At 37.9% G+C, this 25,471-nt stretch overlaps 4 protein-coding genes and 1 long non-coding RNA gene across 7 annotated transcripts; 4 read left to right on the forward strand and 1 right to left on the reverse strand.

The window, feature by feature from the left end:
- The first annotated feature begins 2,237 nt into the window (after window positions 1-2,237).
- On the forward strand, window positions 2,238-5,811 carry LOC137718561 (U-box domain-containing protein 51-like). The gene is made up of 8 exons (XM_068458114.2): window positions 2,238-2,556; window positions 2,649-2,722; window positions 2,824-2,945; window positions 3,037-3,249; window positions 3,450-3,729; window positions 3,851-4,381; window positions 4,484-5,263; window positions 5,475-5,811. The coding sequence occupies exons 1-8, from the start codon at window positions 2,382-2,384 to the stop codon at window positions 5,517-5,519; spliced, it is 2,220 nt and encodes a 739-aa protein (XP_068314215.2). The 5' UTR covers window positions 2,238-2,381; the 3' UTR covers window positions 5,520-5,811.
- A 495-nt stretch (window positions 5,812-6,306) lies between these two features.
- LOC148695276 (uncharacterized) lies at window positions 6,307-7,382 on the forward strand. The gene has a single exon (XM_088698393.1). It carries the CDS (start codon window positions 6,708-6,710, stop codon window positions 7,275-7,277), a length of 570 nt encoding a protein of 189 aa, XP_088554519.1. The 5' UTR covers window positions 6,307-6,707; the 3' UTR covers window positions 7,278-7,382.
- A 578-nt stretch (window positions 7,383-7,960) lies between these two features.
- LOC137717753 (conserved oligomeric Golgi complex subunit 8) lies at window positions 7,961-11,887 on the forward strand. Its single transcript, XM_068457217.2, has 12 exons — window positions 7,961-8,252; window positions 8,360-8,512; window positions 8,612-8,760; window positions 9,100-9,177; window positions 9,303-9,396; window positions 9,511-9,585; window positions 9,685-9,981; window positions 10,273-10,340; window positions 10,427-10,481; window positions 10,561-10,699; window positions 11,057-11,241; window positions 11,336-11,887. Exons 1-12 carry the CDS (start codon window positions 8,127-8,129, stop codon window positions 11,654-11,656), a joined length of 1,740 nt encoding a protein of 579 aa, XP_068313318.2. The 5' UTR covers window positions 7,961-8,126; the 3' UTR covers window positions 11,657-11,887.
- A 1,027-nt stretch (window positions 11,888-12,914) lies between these two features.
- On the forward strand, window positions 12,915-17,480 carry LOC137717611 (S-adenosyl-L-methionine-dependent methyltransferases superfamily protein). 3 transcript variants are annotated; one of them, XM_068457026.2, is made up of 13 exons: window positions 12,915-13,145; window positions 13,350-13,478; window positions 14,225-14,286; window positions 14,461-14,511; window positions 14,636-14,662; window positions 14,922-15,026; window positions 15,193-15,300; window positions 15,395-15,466; window positions 15,570-15,620; window positions 15,747-15,809; window positions 15,895-16,019; window positions 16,167-16,380; window positions 16,496-17,480. In XM_068457026.2, exons 2-13 carry the CDS (start codon window positions 13,382-13,384, stop codon window positions 17,198-17,200), a joined length of 1,680 nt encoding a protein of 559 aa, XP_068313127.2. In that variant the 5' UTR covers window positions 12,915-13,145; window positions 13,350-13,381; the 3' UTR covers window positions 17,201-17,480. The 3 variants fall into 3 exon arrangements, with proteins under 3 accessions (XP_068313127.2, XP_088555003.1, XP_068313128.2); XM_088698877.1 differs by having other exon boundaries at window positions 14,230-14,286; XM_068457027.2 differs by having other exon boundaries at window positions 13,012-13,145; window positions 13,368-13,478.
- A 6,018-nt stretch (window positions 17,481-23,498) lies between these two features.
- On the reverse strand, window positions 23,499-24,922 carry LOC148695277 (uncharacterized). The gene is made up of 2 exons (XR_015965728.1): window positions 24,141-24,922; window positions 23,499-24,002 (listed from the first exon to the last, which is right to left on the reverse strand). It is a non-coding gene; the product is annotated as an uncharacterized LOC148695277 (long non-coding RNA).
- Between the last annotated feature and the right edge of the window lie 549 nt (window positions 24,923-25,471).

Raw genomic sequence — 25,471 nt, forward strand, 5'->3', positions numbered from 1 at the left:
ACCCCTATGCTTGAATCTCAAACGCGAATGAAACTCATCAGGAAAAATACCTCCATAAATACTCTCACCCCTTGCAAAAAATGCACCCAAATTCAAGATCAAAATCTTAAATCCGAAGTAACCCAGGTCACTAAACAAATTCTGGAACCGAAATTCTCAATCTTTTCCCCGAAACTGAAGTAACCCAGATCACTATACAAATTCCAGAACCGGAATTCTCAGTCTTTTTCGAAATTACCCAATTCAAGTTCAAAATCCTAACCTGAAGTAACCCAGATAACTATACAAATTCACGAACAGAAATTCTCAATCTTTCTTTCAAATTACCTGTGCCGGAGCCGGTGGGGTCGCCGCCCTGAACCAGAAAGCCTTTGATAATGCAGGGGAAGATGGTGTTGTCGTAGTAGCCTTCAAGGCAGAGCTGCACGAAGTTCCTGACGGCCTTCGGAGCCTCTTTGAGCCAGAGCCCCACGTCGAGTGGTCCGTGAGTTGTTTGCAGCACCACCTTGCCCTTCGTCGGCGGCTCTAAAACTTATATCGACGACATTGCTCACGGATTGAGGCGTTGCAGGAGATTTGAGTCCGCTGGGGATTTGGGAATTTCGTTGCTATCTCGGTAATTCCGGTTGGTTAATTGGGGAAGAAGGGTTTTTCAATTTCTACTCACCGGTTGGAGACGACGTCGATTCCTAATGTTTTCTCAGGGCTCCCGCCAATCCGCGGGCAAGGTGATGTGGTAGTCAAGAGAAGTTTTCAGTGATTATTTAAAGGAATCGTTATTATTACTTCAAAAATCTCATTATATTTTTTATAAGTGTATTTTTTTCTTTCTAATTATAGAAAGTTTGGAGTGCCAAATGAGATTTTTGGAGTGCTAATAACAATTCTCTATCTAAATTATATGATTTTTTTTTAAATGTTTCTCTCATTGTATAATATGTAGTGTATCGTTCTGTATTTTATACACATTAAAATCTCTCGCAAGGTTTGTATTTTTGAAAAAATAATGAATGCTACTTTATTACTACTTCACGTGTTAATGTGTAATTAGGGAATCAATATGTCATGAATTAAATTACTGAAAACATCTCAAAATTTTGGACAAATTCAATTCGCACACCAAATAAATTTGTTTTAGACTCTTGTTAATGTGGGAGAAAAATTTATACGCGAATAATCATGTCATGTTGTAAAATGATCAAAAAAATTCGAAAAATATAACATGTTAAAGGTTCTTCAAAGTCCAAATTATTCTTCGAAAACACATTTTATGTTCTATTTGTAGTACTGTCACGTTGCAAAAACATTATCGCATAAACTTTTCTTATAGTGTACCGATTCAAGAGAGTTTTGAGAAATATGAGTAAGCAAAATAGCAGAGAATCATAATATTTGAAGTGCACATAGTAACAAAGACTAATACTTGTCGGGTTGGTCTGGTCATTATAAAATGTCTTATAAATGAATATTAGCGCATCCTAAATTTGAATAGATAATCTTTTTTGTTTAATCAATATTAAAAGAAATTCGAATTTAAGGTATCTTTCAATATTAAAAAGATGGTCCGTTAAATTAAGAATTGGTCGTTATTCTCTTATAAAGTAAAAAAAAATAGAGATTAACTTGAATTGAATACTACGATTCATTGTTTTATTAAGCCACTTGTGTCACAATTTGTAAACATAGTTTGTATCTTCATAGCCACCATTTAAGTCAAATACTTGTAATTCGTAACCTCTGTACAATATGGATATCAAACAACTACCAATAAAGGGCGACTTCAAGCCAACAAGGCTTTCCGTTTTAGGAGAGGCGAGAGGAACGTCTATCGTACATAGTCTTATCTTGCTTTGCAAAGAGGTTGTTTCCATACCTTGAACCTGTGACTTTTTAGCCACCAAAGAACAACATTTCCGTTGTGCAATACTCGCCCTCATCAAAGAACTACCAATCCTTAAACAAATTTTGTTGAACAAACAAGATTTCCGTTCCGCTCAAAGTCCCATTTCTCTCATTGTTTGTTGACTAGCCCAAAAAGCTTCAAGAAAAATCCAAACCTAATCAAGTGAACAAAAGTCCCTTTGTTTTCTTTGATTTTGGTCATGGCCAGCTTAAAAATTGCCTAAATCAAGCAACGGATGAAAGTCAATCAAAAGTTAGTTATGTCACATTTTCTATGTTTAGCCAAACATGTCGTTCTACAGTTCAACAACCACACCAACAGAAAACCCTAATCACCCAACCTTCATCCTTTCTTCTTTCCCTTTTTCCCTTTTCTTGCGTCTCAAGCTTCCCCGGAGCTTTGGACGTGGAGGGTGGTGCCATTGACAGCGGCATTGGTGCGTGTTTGTGCTAGTGCTGCGCTAGTGGCGTCTCGCAAAATGGCCTCCCATTACTCCTCAGACGACGCTGTTCCACCCATCAATGCAACCGCCGTGGCCGTCGACAAGGACAACAAGAACAGCAACTATGCCGTCCGGTGGGCTATCGATCATCTTGTAATCCCCAGCACCACTCCGTACGTCATCCTCATCCATGTCAATCACAAAAACAATCGTAGGTACCCTCTATTTTCTCTGCTTCATTTTCAAAACACATTGTTTGGCCTTGTCGACGTGATTTCTTTGTTTCTTTTCGAAATTATGCAGAGAGTGATGGTGAGGGTGATAATAATGGACATAGCGTTTTCGTTCCTTACCGTGCATATTGCGCTCGTAAAGGGGTACGTACCTACATCATTTCTGTCAGAGATGTAGTCTACAATGTGTTACGCATAATATCGCGTACAGGGTTCAATATGGTTTGATTTGTTTTTAATTTTAGGCACAAGTGAAAGAGGTTATCCTTGATGAAAGTGATGTTGCAAAAGCACTTTTGGAATATATCAACTGCAACTACCTCAATAGTATTGTAGTTGGTGCATCAACAAGGAATGCTCTTACAAGGTTTAAATCTCTCTCACTCTCTCCTCTCTCTCTCTCTCTCTCTCTCTTTCTCTCTCTCTAAGCTACATTCTGATGCTGTGGTTGTTCACAGGAAGTTCAAAAGTGGGAATGATGTGTCCAGCAGCCTTGTAAAACTTGCACCGGAATTCTGTTCGGTATACGTAATTCAGAAAGGGAAGATGTTGTCAACAAGAACTGCAAAGAGGCCTGTGCTTAATACTGCAGCTCCACCAAAACAGCCATCATCTCAGGGACTCCCACCTTATATCCCAGCAGATCATAATGAATTTGAAAACGGAGCTAGGTACGTACTTTCCTCTTCAGGATGACATGTTGAGAAAATCTCACTTCTTCTCAGTTTTCTTCGACTCTGATCTCTTTTAATTACATGCTTGAGGTTTCTTCAACGTGTCATGTCTTTAAGTAAGACAAAACGTCATGCAGAGAGAATTTCTCTTATTACTAGAAAGTCATGATTTTTGCAATGCTGTTTGGTGGAAGCAGAGGACAGCCTGCATCAAGGGGAGGGTGGAAAGCTCCAGGATCTGAGAAAATGCCTGCGGTGCGCGAGAGGACAAGGAGTGCTCCGAACAATCTCTCGTTGGATATTAATCTCGACATGGCTAACCATACTTCAGCACGGCCTTCGCTTAGCTGCCGCACTTCGAATGCTGATGAAAGTGACTTGTCAATGCCATTATTTGGGTCAATGGATATTACAAACCAATGCTTCGATTTCTGTAGTGCATTAAATTCTCCCAAGGAGTCATCCAGACAATCTGCAGTAAGTTTGTATTAAATGGTTGCTTGTAGGAAAAGTTGATCAGTAATTTGGTAGTGTAAAATTTATAATCAAGGCCTAGATAAAAGAATAATCTGGCTGTTAACTGCTTGATCGATTACAGCGGGATTTGGAGGCTGAAATGAGAAGATTAAAGCTCGAATTGAAGCAAACAATGGACATGTACAGCTCGGCGTGCAAAGAAGCAATCTCGGCAAAAAATAAGGCTAAAGAGCTTAGTCAGTGGAAGCAGGAGGAGGCGCGAAAGTTCGATGAAGTGAGGGTTGCTGAAGAGACAGCCCTTGCTATTGTGGAAATGGAGAAGGCTAAGTGCAAAGCAGCTATTGAAGCAGCTGAGGCGGCGCAGAAGTTGGCGGGGATGGAAGTTCAGAGAAGAAGACAGGCAGAGATGAAGGCAAAGAAAGAGGCAGAAGAGAAGATCCGGGCGTTGAATGCTTTGGCACAAAATGATGTCCGGTATAGGAAGTACACCATAGAAGAAATTGAAGAAGCCACGGAAAAATTTGCAGAAGCGAATAAAATTGGTGAGGGTGGATATGGACCTGTGTACAAAGGAAAACTCGATCACACGCCGGTTGCCATCAAGGTTCTGAGACCTGATGCTGCTCAAGGGAGGAAGCAATTCCAACAGGAGGTATCTTATTGATACAGTTTTGAGATTTGGAACATTACATAAACGTTATACTATCAGAAAAACAAAATGGTTATCAAGGACATATTTTGCGTTGACATGCAGGTTGAGGTCCTGAGCTGCATGAGATATCCTAACATGGTTCTCCTCCTTGGTGCCTGCCCCGAATATGGATGCCTAGTATACGAATACATGGAATACGGCAGCTTAGAAGACCGGTTATTTAGAAGAGGTAACACCCCCCCAATTTCGTGGAGGAGACGGTTCAAAATAGCTTCTGAGATTTCAATAACGCTTCATTTCCTTCACCAAGCAAAGCCGGAACCCCTTGTACACCGTGACCTAAAGCCAGCAAACATCTTATTAGACCGGAACTTCGTGAGCAAGATCAGTGATGTTGGGCTAGCACGCTTAGTTCCACCATCTGTAGCAGACGAGGTGACACAATACCACATGACTGCAGCCGCGGGAACATTTTGTTACATCGATCCTGAGTACCAACAAACTGGCATGTTAACAACAAAATCGGACATATACTCATTTGGGATAGTACTACTCCAAATCATCACAGCCAAGCCTGCCATGGGACTTGCTCATCATGTCAGGAGGTCCATCGAGAAGGGAACATTTTCAGAGATGCTTGATCCAGTGGTGACCGACTGGCCAATCGAAGAGGCTCTAGCGTTCGCTAACTTGGCATTACAATGCACAGAGCTAAGGAAGAAGGACAGGCCCGATCTTGGCACAGTTGTAGTGCCAGAACTTAACCGGTTAAGAGACTTTGGAAGGACTGGTGACATTACTCCTCCTGGGTTCAATTATAGTCCAACTCGAAGCTCTGCGTCGCGTCCTTCCACATCAAGAACGTCACCTACAACTAGTCAGGTTTGTAACATTAACTGATAGACTCGATGGGATGCTGCTATTGACACTCTAAAATAGTAATCCCGCACTCATTTCTAATTGAAGAAAACAAGGGAGGGAAACATGAGTGCAGAATAACTATTTTGGAGTGCTAATAACAATTTGCGGTCCTCTTTTCAATTTAGTTTTCATCTGCTAGCGCCTTAATTATGCTACATTGTTGAATAACCAGGAGCCACTGGATAAGAGTAGCTCCGGGGGTGGAGTTGAAACATAGTGCAGAAGTACAAAGAAGATGAAGACAATTCAAAACCACTCGATGATGTGAGGAACGAAAGGCCGGAAAGCTAGTTACAATTGAAGAAACTGGAGTGTTTGTAGATAATAGGAAACTGATATAAGGAAAAAGAAGAGGTTGATATTCTTAGGCTTCTTTCACTGATTGGTTTAAGCTAATCTTTGGTGGGTTTGTGATTAGAAAATCTTTGTTATTTGTTCTTTGTGTTCATGCTGTGCCTGTTCATAATATTTTCCTTTTTTTGACTATAAGATGATCACTTCCCTCTGCAGTTGAAGTTTGAGAAGATTTAAGGTGTGGTGACTCAAAAGGAAACCTGCAAGACTTTATACTTAAAGTGAAAATTCCAGCCTAAAAGAAGTTAGTAAATTTTATTTACTCGAACAATAATCTAATCTAATCTAATCAAATCTAAACTATGGGGCGTGGAATCCAAACTTGGGCGCAAATGGGCCATGAAAACATACTGCTTCAACCAACTTGGCTACTCGCAAGTTTGCGAGTTCTGTTAGGTGAATTAGAAGTGCAAAAAGTTAGTGAAAGGGTTGTGGATCCATCTTACAAAGAAAGGTATAACTAAAGAACGAGCATAAAGTGCACCGCAACTGTAAGGGGGGAATTGATCCACACAAAGGTGGATTATGCTTGCAGAAAGGCATCAGAAAAAAAAAGTAGAAGCTAGAGGTGGAGGATTAGATTGTCATTGAAGCTTTTCTTAGGATTCCTTCTCGCATGAAATTGAAAGAATCTTACAAAGAAAAGCGGAAATAAAACTGGTTACAAACTCCTAATAAAAAAGATAACTCGGGTACACTAAACAGACAATGTGCAGACCGTATGTAAGTCACAGTTTAGTGCCCCTTTATTGTCTGTTTTGTGAAAATTCCATCCCCAAAAACCATATTTTGATTGCGCCTCAACAATATCAATTGTACTTGAACTGTTAGATAATTATAGTCGGTGATACCATCACTATTGCCATCGCTATTACAGAACTGTATGTGAGATTTTCACCCGTTCTGTTGGTGCGTATTTCCTGAAACATCTAAATCAAAACTTTTGGGAGGAGCCATACATACGTTTGTATAAAAAGGTAGATAAGAAGAACAAAATTTTCTGAAGGCTACCTCACAACTTGGTCAGTTTTCAAGGTTATGCTTCTGTCAGATGGCCAACTCCAGAGCTTTGAGATCCATGGTAGGGAAATGGATTCCCCGGTCCTTGATGGCCGCGATTTTCGGGATGATCATGTTTTCCAGGTTCACATATGGAGATCAAACGGTGGACCCTGAGACTGGTTTAATATGCATCAGTGACTGCACTACATGTCCAGTCATATGTTCACCACCTCCTCCTCCTCAACTTGAGCCTTCAAGTCCACCGCCATCACCTCTACAATCACCGCCGCCAGCACACCACTCTCCACCTCAATATTACTACATTTCTCCACCTCCCTCGCCACCAAAACAACCATCTTTGCCACCTCCCTCACCGCCAAAACAATGCCCCCCATCATATCCTTTGAAAGGCGCTCCTCCTCCTCCTCGGTTTAGGTACTTCTACGGCATGCCTCCTGCTGGTCCAGTGCCAACAACAGAAACAACAGGAGGAGGAGTGGCGAATAACAGTTCACATCCTTACTACTACTTTTATGCCTCCGAGGCTTCTTCTCCTTCCTCTGTTCATGTCTTTTTTTTGTTCATCTTGTTAGTTCAGCTTGTGTTTTCTTTTTGGTGAGAAGTACAGAGGCATAGACCAAATCTTGGGTGATGTATACACACACTCCTACTCCTACTTGTATTTGATTTTGTTTGTAATTAATTAATTAATCTTTCCTTTCAACGAGAATTAATATGTGATCTGTAACATGTTTTTACTTCGAGCGATACGTTAATATAATCTAAATAATAAAAATGAGGATCCGAACTTGTGTTTGCAGAGGGGCATGCAGCCCTAGCAACCTGAAATTACTCAAAAATAACATGTCCAATGCCTGATCAAGTATATAATTACCAAAAATTAGGGTAAAAAATGGTTTACCGCACCAGCTTTAAACAGACAATAATCATGTATAAATCGATATGAAAATCTATTCAGAAACTAGAAAAGTTTTCTAGTGATTTATATTGTCACGTTATTATCAATCCACTCATGTTATAACACGTGAATTGATAACACTATAGAACTGTGTAATCGTTACAATTACAAATTTCTCAAGCAGAAATAAAATAAATGAAACTCAGTCATGCTCTGTATCACTTTAAAATGAAACTGAAAAAATGGCATTTTATTTTATTTTATATTTGTTTTAAATACTGGAAAATAAAAAGAAAAATGGAAAAAACCATAGAATTACCTCTTAGATTGGGCCCATAGAGGCCCAATAAACCCAGCAAATAGTTGGATCCAGATCCGAATCGCGGCAAATCAAACGACAAGACAACCACCCCATCGAAACGGAGCAACGAACTCCAAAGCAGCAGCAGCAGATCTGCAAATCTGCATTTCCCTCCGACGCATCCCAAACCACTAACCGGAGGGTCCGAGATCCGAAAACCTCCACCCAATTCGGAGCTCCACCACCCGATGATGGAGTCCGAAAATGCCGCCGACGACTCTTCCGCGGTGGCTAGCCTCCTCCCCTTGGCCTCCGCCTCCCAGCAACCTTACGTCTCCGAGCTCCTCTCCTTCACCCTCGATCGCCTCCACAAGGTCCTCCCTCTCTCTCTCCCTCTCTCTCTCTCCCTCCTCTCTCATGGTTCGTTCGTTTGGTTAATCGAACTTAAAATTGATTTCTTTTTATCGGGTCGGGTTTTCAGGAACCGGAGCTTCTTCGGGTGGATGCGGAGCGAATACAGCGGCAAATGCAGGAGGTGGCGGTGGCCAATTACCGAGCGTTCATTGCCGCTTCCGATGCATTGGTCGCAATTCGAAACGAAGTGTCCTCCATCGACAAACATCTGGAGTCTCTGGTAATAATGAATTAACTCTATTTTCTGGTTAATTAATTAATTAATTTGAATTTATGATGCATTTTTGAAATGCTGACTTGGAATTTTGGGTTTTGGTAGCTGGAGGAGACGCCGAAGTTGATGAGTGGGTGCACCGAGTTTGTTGAATCTGCGGAGCAGATTTTGGAAAAGAGGAAATTGAACCAGACGTTGCTAGCTAATCACAGTACATTGCTCGACTTACTTGAAATTCCTCAGCTTATGGATACGTATGTGTTTGAAATATTGTTTAACATCATTGGTTTGAATTGTATTACTACTGTATGTGGTATAAATCCTTGCTACATTACCCATCAATCTGATTTGGATTTAGTTTCCGAACCCAAAAAACCCCGAAACAATGCATTCTTTTGTTTCTCGAGTGATTGGATAGAAAAATGTTGTTGTTCTCATTCTAGTGAATTGGTTTCATCAGTAGTGAATTTGAACTGAATGGGATTGTTTGATGGTAGCCGAGCATGATTTTTTGGAATTTTGTATTTCTTACTGCAGCTGATTATGCCATTGGATAAGTTTTGTATGCTTAATTCATTCTGGTTCTTACGCAGATGTGTGAGGAATGGAAATTACGATGAAGCTCTTGACTTAGAAGCATTTGTTTGCAAGCTTTCGACCATGCACCCCAGGTGAGTCTTGCCCCCTTATTCTCCTTGTCAATTGGTAGTAACGACGTTCCAATTTCAATTTTGTGAAAGGCAATGCACTGAGGATCTCTTGGTTCGTTGACTTATTTTTTTCATTCTGCTGTAAGATTGCCTGTTATTCAGGCTTTGGCAGCTGAAGTCAGGCAGACTACTCAATCTCTTCTTTCTCAGCTTCTTCAGAAACTTCGTTCAAATATTCAGGTATTGTGTAATGCCATGAACATACGTGTCTAGTGGTGCAGCATGATTTTTTATTACATTGATTGCAGAATTTGATAATTTTTTTAATTGTGGGTGTATCTTTGTGTATTGCAGCTACCTGAATGTCTCCGCATTATTGGATATTTACGTAGAATAGGAGTATTTAGTGAATACGAAATGCGTTTACAGGTAAGAAAATAGTAACGTTTCAAATGACATCTTTCATTGAGTAATCCTCTCTGGAAATCTAGGCTTTCTTGTATCTGACCTTAATTTTCTGTGCTTTAGTTTTTGAGATGTCGGGAGGCATGGCTTACTGGAATTCTGGAGGATTTGGACCAGAGAAATGCCTATGAATACCTTAAGGGGATGATAAATTGTCATAGAATGCATCTTTTTGATGTTGTTAACCAATATAGAGCAATATTTGCTGATGATACATCAGGCAGTGAAGAAAATTATGACGGTGGCCTTCTTTTCAGTTGGGCTATGCATATAATTACTTCACACCTTAAGACTCTTAAAATTCTGCTTCCAAAGATAACTGAAGGCGGATCTCTATCAAATATCTTGGATCAATGCATGGTGAGCATCCTCTGTTATATTTATTATCATTCTGCACATGCTCGCATCAAGCTATAAACTGGAAATACATGCCTGAATACAGTTGCTTCTTTAATAGTCCATGATTTGCAAGATGTATCACCATTCATTGAACTTTTCGTTTAAAATGATACTCGTCACCTTTTTACGTGATAAAAAACGAAAGCTTCACTCGTAAATCGGTCATGCTACTCCTTTAAATATCGTTGAAATTTAAGAGTAATAGAAGCTCTGTTTGTTTATTTTGATCTTCTTACTTTTTATGGTCGACAGTATTGTGCTATGGGACTTGGTTGGGTTGGGCTAGATTTTCGGGGATTGCTGCCATCACTGTTCGAAGAGTACAGATCTTGTTCCCCTTTTATCTTGACTACTATATACCCTATGCTTTCTTCGTTGTGAATGTTGACCTTGGTTATTTTTCCAGGGCAGTTCTCAACTTGTTCTCAAAAAACATGAGCGCAGCAGTTGAGAATTTTGAGGTGAATGGATAATTGATGATTTGAATTCAGTGTCTCTATGATTAAAAATGCAAATAATTGACATTGTGCTTAAATCCAGGTGGTCTTGGATTCACATCGTTGGGTCCCACTACCAGTAGTTGGCTTTTCATCGAATAGTCATGGTGATGAAAATCAGGACGATGTAACCCCACCATCTTATCTCATGGAACATCCACCTCTTGCTGTCTTTGTTAATGGTAAGTGTTATGTAAGCTTCTCAGCTAAATCTTCTATGTTTACTGAGGAATTGCCCTTTTCCCCACCGAAATTCTCATCTTGTGTGCTTTGTTCGTTTTTAGTTGCCTACTTTAGTAAACAAAATAATGATAGATGGTCTAATATCATTGATGACATTTGGAAGAAAGAAAGTAGGTTCCCATGTTTACTTATATAAACTGCATAACTGAATTGTAATGTGGGACATATATTTCATGGTTGCTCTTAAAACTAAAGTGTTAGTAGGTCCGGCTATTGCATAATACTCCAGAGGAATGGCCGATTTCTGCTCTCTTTTTTCAGGCATTTATGCATATATCTCTTTCTTGTGGCTTTAGGTGTGTCTGCAGCGATGAATGACCTCCGCCCCTGTGCACCAATAAGTTTGAAGCATGTGCTTGCTCAAGAGTTAATCAAGGGGTTGCAGGCTGTTTCTGATTCTTTACTGAGGTACAATACAAATCGGATGCTGAAAGAACACGAGTCTGGACTTTTCCTCTCACTTTGTCGAGCATTTATTGAGGTATAATATAAACAAACTAGGGCTACATATTGTCTAATATTTTTTATCTATAGACAACATCGACATCCTCTATATCTCTCAAACGCATTTGTAGGTCACTTACCCACATTGTGCAACATGCTTTGGCCGCTGTTACCCTGGTGGAGCTACTTTAATAATGGATGCAAAGAATTTATATGACGGGATTGGCCGCCTATTGACAGTCGCCACTCCATCGAGAGGACTCCCGAAACCTGTTGGTGATGGAGACGGAAATGAAAATGAAAATGAAAATGAAAAGAACGTAACTGAGAACGGCGACGTGCCTCCAGTGGAAAATGGCGTATCGTCTGTTGTTGAAGAAACTGATAATCCCAACACTGATGAAAGGGAACTGAAAAGCCCCACTTTGCAAACAGAGGAAGAGACTCACTGATCTGTGAAGCAAATAGAACACTCCTTGTAGCTCCCATGTTTCGATTGTGTAGGTCATCATTTTTTATTTTTCGGTTTTATAATTTTGAATATTGGCTCTAATATTTTGGTTGTAATTATTTGGCTCAAAGATGTTATATCGGAATTTCAGATGTTATATGATAGAGGAGAAACAGTTCGATTGTAGAAAACCAGCTGCAAATTAATAACAGTTCAATACTACTTGTGTGTACCATCCGATATAACGCTAAATTTTCGCACCCATATTTCTTTTTATATAATCAAAAGAAATTATTGTTAGTCCAGCTCGTCAGGACAGTGAATTTGTTTTTTTATACAAAAAACAAAAAAATAAAAAATATAAGGATCGTTTGGTATTTAATTTGAAAATAATTTATTTATTTAATAAATAAATATTGCTAAGTTACTTTTTGTTTAATTCAAAAAAAAAAAAAAATTAGACTCAATAAGAATATGAATAACTTATGCACACCCATTTTCTAATTTTGCACTAGTGTATCTTTTGTCTATCGATTGTTTTTTATTTATTCAATTTAAATGTTAAAAATGAACAAAGTTAAGCATGAGAAAAACGTTGTGTGCATAAACAACTTTCAAATGAAAAATGAATGAAAATAAAAGAAAGGGTTAGAAGCCTTTTTTGTCAATTTATTTTGCAAATCTATTTTTGATTACTGTGTTTTAAGTTTAGCCAAATTAATCATTGTGTTTTACAAAATAAGTGAAATGTGTCAAACGTCGAAGAAAATAAGTCTCACAAATTTGCCACGAATTTGTTCTAATGATTAGAGAAGTTGTGATCAGCATTTAAAATATCGATATAAGTGAAAATATGAATGGATATATGCATATCGAAGTTGATATCGATTGTCTTCGACAAGTCATGAAAATTATGAAAATTTGCAGACTTATTCACATTTAGTCGAAATTAGAAAATAAAATTTCTCAATAAAAATTCAAAACTTCAAAATTTGCAATGAGTACCAGCAAAAAAAAAAAAAATATATATATATATATAGTAAATTGGTAAATATCGTCAGTATTTATTAATTTTCTTATATCTCTCGTATACAAGATGATATTTAAATCTCACCTCATCATTTCATATCAATCCTTGATTTTTCAAATACATTGACGAAAATATCAAGACTCTTGTGAATATTTCAAACACTGATTGTGAGTCAGCATGACAGCAGTCAATTGCAGGAGTAAAATGGAAAAAACCAAAACTGTTAATCGAACTGACTCATTAAAAATCAGTTCCCAAAATTTGAAGATGAAAACAGTTAAGAGAGTAAAGTTGTTAACCCTAAAAAGAAAATTTGTTGAAATATACCAAAAATAAACGGCGCATAAAAGGACACACTGAACCAAAACCCTAATTACTATTTACACTACACGGCACCTGCAGCAGTCAACTCTCTCCCACTTTCTCGTCCAGTCGTCTCCTGCACCTCGAACTTCAACAGGTACAACTCTCCTTCGTTTCCAAACCAAAAATCCGATCAAATTTAAATATTTTTTTTGTTCTTTTCAAAAGTTCAAAAATCGATTAATTTAAGCTGATAATTCGGTAGCAGGATCGCTCTGTTTTCAAATTTCAGCTTTATTTTCAGAAATCGTTTTTGTTGCTGAATTTCGTATTTTTGTTTTCGGATTCGGCTTAAATATAGAATCTTTTGTTCCGGAAGAAGCTTTGGAGGTTATGGCGCCCACTGTCAAGGTAGTTTCGGAGCAAGAGCAAGCAGCCCCAAGGCTGCAGATTTACTCCACCTCTGATACTCTCTCTTCTTTCTGGAGAGGTACTCTTTCTCTCTCTCTCTCTCTCTATATATATATCTTACATTCAGTGAGGAAGCCAGGAATTATCGGGAAAGCGACGAAGTTTTGAAAGGTTAAAAGGTTCTAGAAAAATTTAGACAACCAAATCCTTTTAGGTGGTAGACAAAATTAATGTCGTTTATAATTTGTCAATACAAACAAGTTACAATTATTGCCGGCGAGGTTTCACGTCGCATATGATCATTATCAATAAAAGCAAAAACATCTGTCTCAATGTTTATTTGGAAAACGCCCTCCACATGTAAGTTCATTTTAAGTAATCCTAGTAATCCGAAAGCGTTACTAAAAAAGTGTGATAATGCCATAATGGGGACCTAAAATGGAAGTAATCTGAAAGCAAAAGAGAAAAGGGGATTATTAGAAACCCGTTCTGTCCTTTGTAATAAGCTCACTGCCAAATTATGGTTCTTTTAATTCCTCAAATTGTTGAAATACAAATAAAAATAATTTCAGCTAATTCAATAAAAATGCATCAGAAACCGGCACAACCTATCATCGAATTTGCATCAAAACAGTCAAAACAAGAACAACCCATCATCACATTTTTGTAAAAGTATCGAAATTTGCAGCTAATTCATGTCATAGACGATCAACAATCAAAAACCTAAAATCCCAATTCAACAAATTCGATGACAAAGAGAAAGAAACTTTGCGCCTCTGTAGCTTTGCTGGTGCTTACATTTGATCATAAACCCCTTTTTGGCAGAAAAGTATGAAAAAGATGCCAAGAAGTACTGGGATGTGTTTTACAAGCGGCATCAAGACAAGGTGTGTTTTCAATTACTTATTCGGTTAGTAAGTTTCACCATAGCTACTTCTGCGGTTGCCGGGCCCCCAAAATTAGGCTCTGTTGCATTCTTCTGTGTGCCAATATCTGGTGCCCATATCCGAGTTTTGATTTTGCCTGGTGCGAAATAACTAACTGCGAATTTCTTTAATCAGTTCTTTAAAGATCGGCACTACCTGGACAAGGAGTGGGGCAAATATTTTTCGGTGAGTGAAGAATTATGATGGAGATATATATGTAGGTTCTTAGTTTTGTAGTTTCATATCCATCCAACAGTTGCATAAGATTTTAACTTTTGTTTTTATTTTTTTTAATCTTTTTGACTATCAGGGTGCTGGGCGGAAAGTCATTTTAGAGGTAAATTAGTGTGCCAGTCATGCATGTTACTGTTGTTGTCTAATATCTCTGTATCAGTAAAGATCTTGTGGCATTATGTCACATATATGCCTCAACTTGATTTGGAAGAAATATAATTTACTTCTCTTTTGTGGCAAAGTATTTATCTTAGTTTGTGAAATGCGCTGATCTATTTTATGTTTCTATATAGAGGATCTCTGACCATTTTCCTGGAAGGACGTTGTGTATTGGATTATTGATTACTGTATTCAATGTACAGGTTGGCTGTGGAGCTGGAAACACTGTTTTCCCACTGGTAACGATGTATCCAGATGTTTTTGTCCATGCATGCGATTTTTCAACAAATGCTGTTAACTTGGTTAAGGTATGATTTCCTTCTACATTTAGTTGCTGATTCCATGGCAAAGGATATTTGATTGAATATGTTTGACTAACAAAATGCAAGTAGACGAAAAATAGTAAATTCAGTTTAGGTTGGTGGTTGGTATTGAATAGCCATGACAAGTGATGCATGACAAGTTTTATTGCAGACGCATAAAGACTTCACAGATACCCGTGTTAGCGCATTTGTTTGTGATCCTACCATTGATGATCTAAGCAAGCAGATTTCTTCATCGTCTGTGGATATTGTAACCATGGTATATGAATTGAACATATTGAGCAACTTTCCCAAGTGGTTAAATTTGACGAGTGAACTTTTTTACTTAGTAAAGTTGCTGACTTGTTAAGTAGATTTTTGTGTTATCTGCAGTGTCTCCAGAGAAGATGCCTCTGTTACTGAAAAATATTAAGAAAGTTCTCAAGGTAACTGATGATTCTAACAAACTTTTATTTCAAGCAGCTCTTTTTACAGAATTAGTGTATGCCTCCTGATATGTGATGAAATTTGTGGATTCCTTTTTCCCAGCCAAATGGTTGTGTGCTGTTTCGTGACTATGCTACTGGTGACCTTGCTCAGGTTCCTCTCCAATATGCTTGTATTTTGAAATTCATCCTTATTATTAATTGATTGTTTTTTTTTACCCTTTTGAAAGATGGTTATAAGATACGGAAGTTTACTTGTAACTGTATTGGTAATTGACAGGAAAGACTGAAATGCAAGGACCAAAAGATAAGTGAAAACTTTTATGTCAGGGGTGATGGCACTGTAAGGTTTTCTTGCACATGCTTGTACATTGAGCTACTTTTTTCTCCGTTCACAAGCTTGATTGTGATCCCTTATTATATTTCAGCGTGCTTTCTATTTTGCTAATGAGTTCTTGACAAGCTTATTTAAAGATAATGGTTTCGATGTCGAAGAACTTGATTTGTGCTGCAAACAAGTTGAGAACCGGTCAAGGGAGTTGGTTATGAATCGGTAAACGATCCTATTTTCACTTGTAGGTTGTGTCCTGTATGTGGATGAGGATTGTCACTTTGATTAAATCCTGCTGTTCCTTTGGGTTTTTGTTCTATTAATTAATCTTCTCTGATCAAATTGTAATTCTTGTATTTTTTACTCCAGACGTTGGGTTCAAGCCGTATTCCGCCTTTCAGACGATACAAAGTCCTCTACCAAAACGGAAGCAGCAACCGAAGTAGATCATCTTGGTCAAGAGAAAAGCGAGCAAGAGGCCAATGAGAATATCTTGAAGAAACCTGTGAATGATTTGGATGTTGACATTTCCGACGGTGTGGCGGTGGACATGTTTGGTGTCTTACCTTCCAATGACAACGAGGTAAAGTTTCGTCTTTTTTCCTTCTACAAATATGCTTAAATTTTCATAATTGTTTGCAGAAATAAAGCTTTTATTAGGTTGCGGCTCGACTCATTTAAGGCATTCTTGCTCTTAGGTAATTGAGCTAGAGCTAGGTGATTGGACTTTCAAGATTGAAGTGTTATCCAAAGTGTATCAACACACTTGCAAATCAACTGGTTTAATGTTGTGGGAATCAGCTCGGTTCATGGCTTCTGTTTTAACCAGAAATCCAACTATTGTCAGCGGGAAAAAGGTGTTGGAGTTGGGGTGTGGCTCCGGGGGTATTTGCTCTATGGTTGCCGCTAGATCTGCTGACCTTGTGTTTGCGACTGATGGTGACTCAAAAGCACTTGACCTACTGACGCAAAATGTCAAGTCGAATCTTAGACCGCCATTTCTGGACAAACTGATTACAAGAAGATTAGAGTGGGGAAATAGAGATCATATAGAAGCCATCAAGGAAGCTAATTCTCAAGGTTTTGATATCATCCTCGGCACAGACGTCACTTATGTAGCTGAAGCAATCTTGCCCTTATTTCAAACTGCAAAGGAGTTGATTTCATCGGACAGCAGCACCGCTGAAGATTTCAAACCGGCCCTAATCCTTTGTCATATTTTCCGTCGGGTAGACGAGCCGTCCATACTTTCAGCTGCATCCAAATTCGGGTTCAAGCTAGTCGATAAGTGGCCTATGGAAACTTCTCCTTCATCACAAAGCATCATCAAATCTTGGTTCCCTGAGAATGGTTCGGAGCATGTCGAAAGGGGAGCACTACATATTCTGTACTTCCACGCGTAGCGGAATTTCGTGACTCGATAGTTATATTTCTTTCTTCTGTTATGACAGATTACATCAAGAAATACAGTCAATGTTCAACATTCCAGCCATTTTGTTTTTGTTGTCACGTTTTGAACTAAAATCTGTAATTTTTCTTGAAAGTTGTTTGAGTTGCTATTGAAGGCATTGGATGAAAGGAGAGCTATCACCTTCAATTGTGTAATTTTCTTCTTTTTGTTGGGTAAATAAAAGTGTGTAAAATAAAACAGAATAATAAGAGCGAGGTATAATGGTTAATTCATTTTCGTGGTTTGATGGTCAAGGTTCATGCAATCTGCAAGTGACAATTTGCTCCGGCGTTTAGGGGTTTTTTTTCTTCATCCCATTGCGTTTCGGGATTGAACCTTCTCTTCTTCCCTTTAATTTGGTTCATGAAGCAGTTAGTTAAATCGTCTTTAGCTTATCACCGTGAATACAAATTAGTATTATGGAGTATAAAGAACATCTAGTTTTAGTGGCTAACCATGGTTTGCTAGCTAAGAATCATGCAATTTGCAAATGGCGGACTGCTTTGGTGTTTAGGGCTTTTCTTTTCATTGCATTGCGTTTTGGGTGTAAACCTTCTCTTCTTTTCTTTAGGGCTAGTTTGGGATTGTGATACTTTTAAAAAAAGCAGCTTATTAAAAAATTTGGAATATTAAATGTGTTTGGTAAAACAAAAAAAAAGTGCTTGTTTAAAAAACTGTTATCAATGACAGTAGAAAAGTAGAAACATGGTCTACCTGTACCATGCTTCTAAATTTTTTTTTTTTTTTTTTTTCAAAGCATAGAATCAGTGCTCATGTAATGAAATTTTCAAATGGCAAGTATACCCGCTTTACAAAATTACAATTTTTGCCCTTACATTATTGTCTTTAACAATTATTATATCACATTAAATATCATATCTTTTATAGTCATTTTCATATTCAAAGCAATTTATATAAAAATTTAACAAACACTGAGACACTACTTCCTATTTTTATTTTTATTAAAAGTACTTTAACAGAAAAAAGTTTACCAAACATTCAACAACTTTATTTTACATTTGTTTATTTTCACAATACAACAGAAATTGTTTTTAAAAAAAACACAGCAATACCAAACTAGCTCTTAATAGTAAGTTAAATATTTTTAAGTTAATCACCGTGAATACAAATTAGTATTATGGAGCATAAAAACAACTAGTTTTTGTGGCCTCGAAATCGTATCATTGTCACAATACTACATAACCCCAATGTTTTTTCCGTTATGTGGAAAAATAGTATGAAATGTTAGTGGTTAAGAGCATTTATTGGTGTACAGATATCTTGTATTTGATTTCTCCAGTCATATCACTTTTATTAAAAACTGTAATACTGTCACATCCCGGCCCGGGATGGATCACTTCCCGGGCCCACTCCACCACCGTAGCACGATATTGTCCGCTTTGGGCTTACCATTCCCTCACGGTTTTGTTTTTGGGAACTCACGAGCAACTTCCCAGTGGGTTACCCATCATGGGATTGTTCTAGCCCCCTTCTCGCTTAACTTTGGAGTTCCTATGGAACCTAAAGCTAGTGAGCTCCCAAAAGGCCTCGTGCTAGGTAGAGATGAGAATATACATTTAAGGATCACTCCTCTGGGTGATGTAGGATGTCACAATCCACCTCCCTTAGGGGCCCCTCGTCCTCGTCGGCACACACGCGGCCAGGGTTAGGCTCTGATACCAATTTGTCACATTCCGGCCCGGGGCGGATCACTTCCCGGGCCCGCTCCACCACCGTAGCACGATATTGTCCGCTTTAGGCTTACCATTCCCTCACGGTTTTGTTTTTGGGAACTCACGAGCAACTTCCCAGTGGGTCACCCATCATGGGATTGCTCTAGCCCCCTTCTCGCTTAACTTCGGAGTTCCTACGGAACCCAAAGCCAGTAAGCTTCCAAAAGGCCTCGTGCTAGGTAGAGATGAGAATATACATTTAAGGATCACTCCCCTGGGTGATGTGAGATGTCACAAATACCCTGAAAATTTAAATATATGAATTTTATATTCATAATTGTGAATATGTGGGAAAAATCGAAAATAAATCGATTTATGGTTATGAAGAATTTAATCGAGAACTTTTAAAGTTTTGTTTTCAGAAATCATTATAATTTACGGTTTTGTATTATTGAGATTTTATGTTATTTTTGGAGAAATTATATTAATTCATTTAAGTTTAGTTTTAAATTAAACTAGTTATGAAGTTTGGGAATTAATAATTTAAAATCCGTAGGGCTTTCGAAGCCACAATTTATATTTTTGAATAGAGCTTGATCTCTCGAACGTGTAGGCGCAAACCGTTCATGAAACGGATTTATAACGAAGAAGTTATTAACGTTTAAAGTCAGGGATATTTTGGTAATTTTACTTCATTTTAGAAGGCTCCAGAAAATCTGGAGCAATGAGTTGTGCCACGTGTGTGGCTGGGATGAAGGAAAAAATGAGTGATGGACGACTATGATTGAAAGAAAAGAATAGAAAGGAGAAAAGGAAGAAAGGAATTGTTGGGGGGGGGGGGTGACCAATGGGAGGAGGGAACCGGGAGAAAAAGGAAAGAGATGGGGGAACACCGGATGACAAAGACCTGGCGACCCGACCCATTTTCCTAATATTCTTCGGTGATTTTCATTGGTTTCCCGGCGAATCACGTCGATCAAACCTTGGGAAATCATTTCAAGACCTCCCCTTTACCCAATCCATTCCAAAAACTCAAGATAAAAGGGTGTGGAAATCGTGTAATTGGCACGGTGGGTGCGGGGTGTGCCAGAGCTCTTTGGCGGCGATCCGCCATTTTCTAAAGCCAAATCCGACCACCACCACTATCCATGGACTCCTTGTGAACCCAAGAGCATGTTCCAAGCCTTGGATGGGGCGGTGGAACACCGGAGGACATGGATCAAGGTCACCCAAATTATAAGGTTTCCGGCGGGTTCGAGACAAATTGGAGCCTTTCTAGGCTAAATTGGACTTGGCCGCAGGTATAAAGTTTGTTCTACTCTTTGAGATCTTCATTTCTGTAATTTTTGAGAATTTTTAGAAATAGTTAAATTTTCCGGCGAGTCGGGGCGGCCGACCGCCACCCACGGCGGCGCTTGCAGCGGCGCACGGCCAGGGAGCCAACATTGTGTTTTTATAAGAATTTTTTTATTCTAATTATACTTGTGAGATCTAACTGCTGAGGTTTGAATATTAATACGATTATGGTATATGTTGGATTAATTGAATATAATCGGATTTGGGTTGAATTTTGGAAATGTGAATTGCGAAAGGCTTGATCCCGCTCAAGGGTACGTAGGCAGTCTAACGGTGTTAGATGCAGCCTCAAATAACTCGAGAAACAATTTTTAGAATGGGAAGTGTTTTGTAAAAGGAAATAGTGACAAAGTGAGAATAAATTTGTACGTTTGGTGTTTAAATTTTTAATTATGAATCATGGTTGTAAACAAGACAGATAATTAAAGAATTATGATAAGTGGTAGGTAAATCATTGAGATAAATCCTTTGTTGAGAATTGGTACTAAGAAAAGGAATTTGGTAAATAATTTGAGTATTAACCTTATGGCTTGAAAATTTAAAAGTTGGTCATGAATTTAATGTGAGGGATAGGAAATTGAAGTAGAGAATCAGGTTTAATGGTAGTTAACTAACCAAGAGTTTAGTTTGGGCCTATCACCAATAATATTCCCCAAAAATATATATTTTGGGCAGGGGCGTGACAAAAACAAATTAGGATAATGGCATTAATTTTCATTTGAGTGATATACATACATATATATATATATATATATATATATATATGCTGCTTTTACAGGCATACATAGTTGAATTGGAAGCAGAACTGAACAAATAATGAGAAGAGTACTCACACTTTAAAAATGCACTCGTAATGACATGGAAAACATTTCGATGTGTTGAAAGCTTTCTGACTCTTTTGTTTCTTGTGGTGATATTGCTTGTAATTATTGCTCTTGTTGATGGAGTTAACATGCAGCTAGAGAGGAAACGAAAAGCAACCGGATTTGATTATTAGGTGATTGTAGGGTTTTATGGTAACTCTTAGGAATTTAGTCAGAATGAATGTAGGATAAAGATTGTGTGATGGTAGAACTTGATTATTGAGTATGAGTTTATTGATAAATTTTAGTTTTATTCTTAATTTCATCTTGTACTTGATGGTAATTATGCAATAGGATAAAATAGACAATTCACATTTAGAATTTAAGTTGGGTGTAGAAAGAGGTTAGATGGGTTCAAATAAAATTTCCCTTTTTCAATCTATGATAAATAATGAGATTTTAAATAATTACTTTTCATGATAATATCCACATATAAATGGACCTAGTATATAACAGAAACAATAGACCTCTAATTATAACTTTTCTTTACACTTAGTACTACAGTTTGGTAGTGTTTCTTATCACTTGTAAGTGAGAAGTGTTAGGTTCGAAACTAGTAAATGATGAGTTCGATATTAATATCATTGTATAAAAAATATCACTTTTCATAATAAAATACACAAAAATATGACTAAGAACATAAATAACAGATTTCAAAGAACAAACGTTTGCTTCCCATTTATTACCTAAAATACAAATTAATAGAAGTATCAAATGCATTTCTTGGTGCCACAAGCTATGTTTTGGCATACTGTTGGACCCGGGACCAAAAATACAGTATCACCTCATGAAGTACCAGAATTGGGGGCTTTTAGATCCAGGTCCAATAACATAGATGATTTTTAGGAGTGAGTCCAATTACCTAATTATATGTATTTATTTTTTTAATGCTCATTTTATATTTTCTAAAAATATTAAAAATCAATTAAAATCTGCTAATATTATGAATTTTCAACCCCAAAAAATATAATTAATATCTTATAACAAAAAAAAAAAAAAAATACATTGACATAAATCTATCTACAAACCCTTCTACCCTAACTCAAGTAACAAATATATGAATGTATATCATACCTATAAGTAAGATATGAAACTTAACTAAAAGGTAGAAAAAAACATAATATATCTACAAGCAAGACTCATGAATCTTACTTGATTATAAAAAAGAATCTATCATATAGGTAGATAAATATAATTAACCTGTGATATAGGTTGATTATAAAAATAAAAAATAAAATCTATAAATGGGGTTTAAAAAGGGATAAAGAACAAGAAAGAACAAAATAAATAAATAATCAAAGAGATAATTAGGAAGAAATTTGATTTTTATAATAAATCCTATCATTTAAGAGATAATTATTGATAATAAAATAATAAGATTTAAAGAACTTGTCACATCCCAACCCTCAGCTCCAACTATATTGTCCGCTTTGGCATTCCCTGCCCGAAGACAGAGCTACCGCACGGTTTTGTTTCTGTGGACCGGTACTCAGCCGTAGCCAGCGCCTGCTCTCCCCTCAGGGAGTCCACAAAAGGCCTAGTTGAAACTTAAGGTTGGCAATGGATATATAAGGCCCAAAGACCACGCCCTCACGAGCGATGTGGGATACTACAATCCACCCCCCTTAGGGAGCCCGACGTCCTCGTCGGCACACCACGACCGTGAGTCTGGCTCTGATACCAAATTGTCACATCCCAACCCTCAGCTCCAACTATATTGTCCGCTTTGGCATTCCCTGCCCGAAGACAGAGCTACCGCACGGTTTTGTTTCTGTGGACCGGTACTCAGCCATAGCCAGCGCCTGCTCTCCCCTCAGGGAGTCCACAAAAGGCCTAGTTGAAACTTAAGGTTGGCAATGGATATATAAGGCCCAAAGACCACGCCCTTACGGGCGATGTGGGATACTACAGAACTGGACTTATTTTAATAAATTGGACTATTCCTACTATTGGCTCAAAAAATTGGACCTATATCAAGTTTCCCCTTAAGAGTTTATGTTGTAATAAACATAAAACATCAAGAAATCAAACATAGAATTCTCATTTGAACAGGAATGAATGAGAGGTAAAATTAGGCTCTTATCTACAAATAAATAGAAATAACACTAGACCGGAGAAATAAACACTACGAATCAATCACCAGTATTTTACTTATTTGCTAGAACAAAATCACTTACACTACGAATCAATCAATCAAATAAATCCAATAATGAGATAAAACCATCGATAATTAGTTATATTGGTATCGATCTCCATTGGAAAATCCGTGGATCAATCAGAAAGGTTCTTATTATTTTCTTCGAGTTTTTATTTTACATAAATTATCTTTCCAGATGTTAATCAACATAATCAGTGGAAGAAAACTTCAAAAACAGTCTGGGATAAATGAAATATTGAATATGTTTCCAATAAATACAGTTAATTTGTCACAACAGCATTACATAAATCTTAGAAACTGCTAGGTTTTCAAATCACCAGTGCCTGTTTGCAAGAACAGCTATGGTTTCAAGCTACAAGATCTGCCCCAAGGAAGAAAGGGCTACATGCTGAAGGGGTTCTTCACGATCAACAACCTGATGGTAGAAGTTACGCCAACGAAAGACGGACACATATACACCGTTATCATGGCAACCAATATGTATAGTATGGAAATTCTTCTCCAAAAGAACTCCACTTCACCAGGATATTCCAGATTTAGCTGCAAATTAGGCCAACAAGAGCTACCATTGCAATATTTACTGCATCAAGATATTAAAAAAAAAAAAAAAAAAAAAAAAAAAAAAAGAAACTTACCTCATAGATCTGAGTGTTTATATGACATATCGATCTCGTGTCTCGACTGTTCTGACCCATGTAAGGAAGCCTGATACGATGAATACAGTTCATAATTCGTTAATGAAAGTCAGATCTGACCTCAGAGCTTTTGTGTCCATAAAGATAAATTTTCAGCTTTCAACCTTATGGTATTGTACCAATTATGGTAAGAGAGACCAAAATTCACCTGCCTACCAAACGGGGATAATTTTTCTTTGCTTCTGACTACGGCCTCGAAGTTAGCAACCAATTCAATGCCTAATAAAAAGGGATTTCGATGGCAATAAATAAAAAATAAAAATAAAAACCCTAAGAAACCCTAATCCCCAATCCCTACATAGTTTGAGACCGACATGTCGAAATCGATAAGTCTCTGTAACCACGACAACATGATGCAATTAATGATCCAGTCTAGACCCCCCATCGACTCCGTCAGATCAGTAGTTATTTTCTGGGAGCAAATTTATAAGCAGAAAATTCATGAAAAATTGTAAACGCAAATATACAAAACAAACATGCTTCGGAGAGGGAGAGAGAGATAGGTGGGTGTGACAGATAGAGAGTGAGCACACAAAGCTTCGAGCATGAACCCAGCATGCAAGAAAGTACCATGTGTGCTCACTCTCTTCTGTCACCGCCCTTTACCCCTTCTCTTCAATATTGCAGCACATAGAGAGAGAGAGAGAGAGAGAGAGAGAGAGAGAGAGAGAGAGAGAGAGAGAGAGAGAGAGAGAGAGAGAGAGAGAGAGAGAGGCCTCCAAAAAACCCTAGCTGTTTATCCCCAAACCCCCAAATTTTCTCTGAGATTGGAACATTTCTTTTTTTTTTATTTTTTATGGAGGGTTTCAAACCCTAATCTCTAGGGTCGCTCTACTCGACCTCACCGGGAAGGGAACCCCAATCTATCACTCTACTAATCCTCGGTACCTCACCGTCGAGGGAACCCTAATAGCTTACCCTTGTTTTGCTTTGCTTTGATATGAGAAATTGCAAGGCCTATTGGGGCTTTATATAGAAGGAAAAAAGAGAGAAGAGAGGAGTAACAGGAGTTGCATCGCTTATGGAATAAATCTGGGTTTATCTTCTATTGGTCATCGTCCATTATTTTAATGCCATTTTAATTTTTAATCACAGATCGAAGAGAAAGGAAAAATAAAGTCGTCTAGAACTTTATCGCTTCCCATCTCTAATGTTCAAACCCCAACCACTACACTTATCCAGTTACTGTCACCGATGCATCTAGTAATTATAAATCTTCCAGTCCTTTCCTCCTCTCCTTTATTTTGATATGTGACAATCCCTTGCTTTCAAGGACGAGGTCTCTTTTCCTCTTCTGGCCTCTTCTCCTCCGTATTAAATAATATGTTTATGGACTTAATTTGGACATGTTGTTTTGTGTCCCAACCTAGCACCAAATTTATGCACACATTTTAAGAGTTTATTAGAATAAATTGTATTGTGTGATGATGGCGTATGGACTTCTTTTAGAGTTAATATAGACAAGGGCGGAGCCAAGAT

This window comes from Pyrus communis, chromosome 8 (assembly GCF_041283825.1).
Source record: "Pyrus communis isolate YQ-2024b chromosome 8, ASM4128382v1, whole genome shotgun sequence".
In the NCBI taxonomy this organism is placed as follows: domain Eukaryota; kingdom Viridiplantae; phylum Streptophyta; class Magnoliopsida; order Rosales; family Rosaceae; genus Pyrus; species Pyrus communis.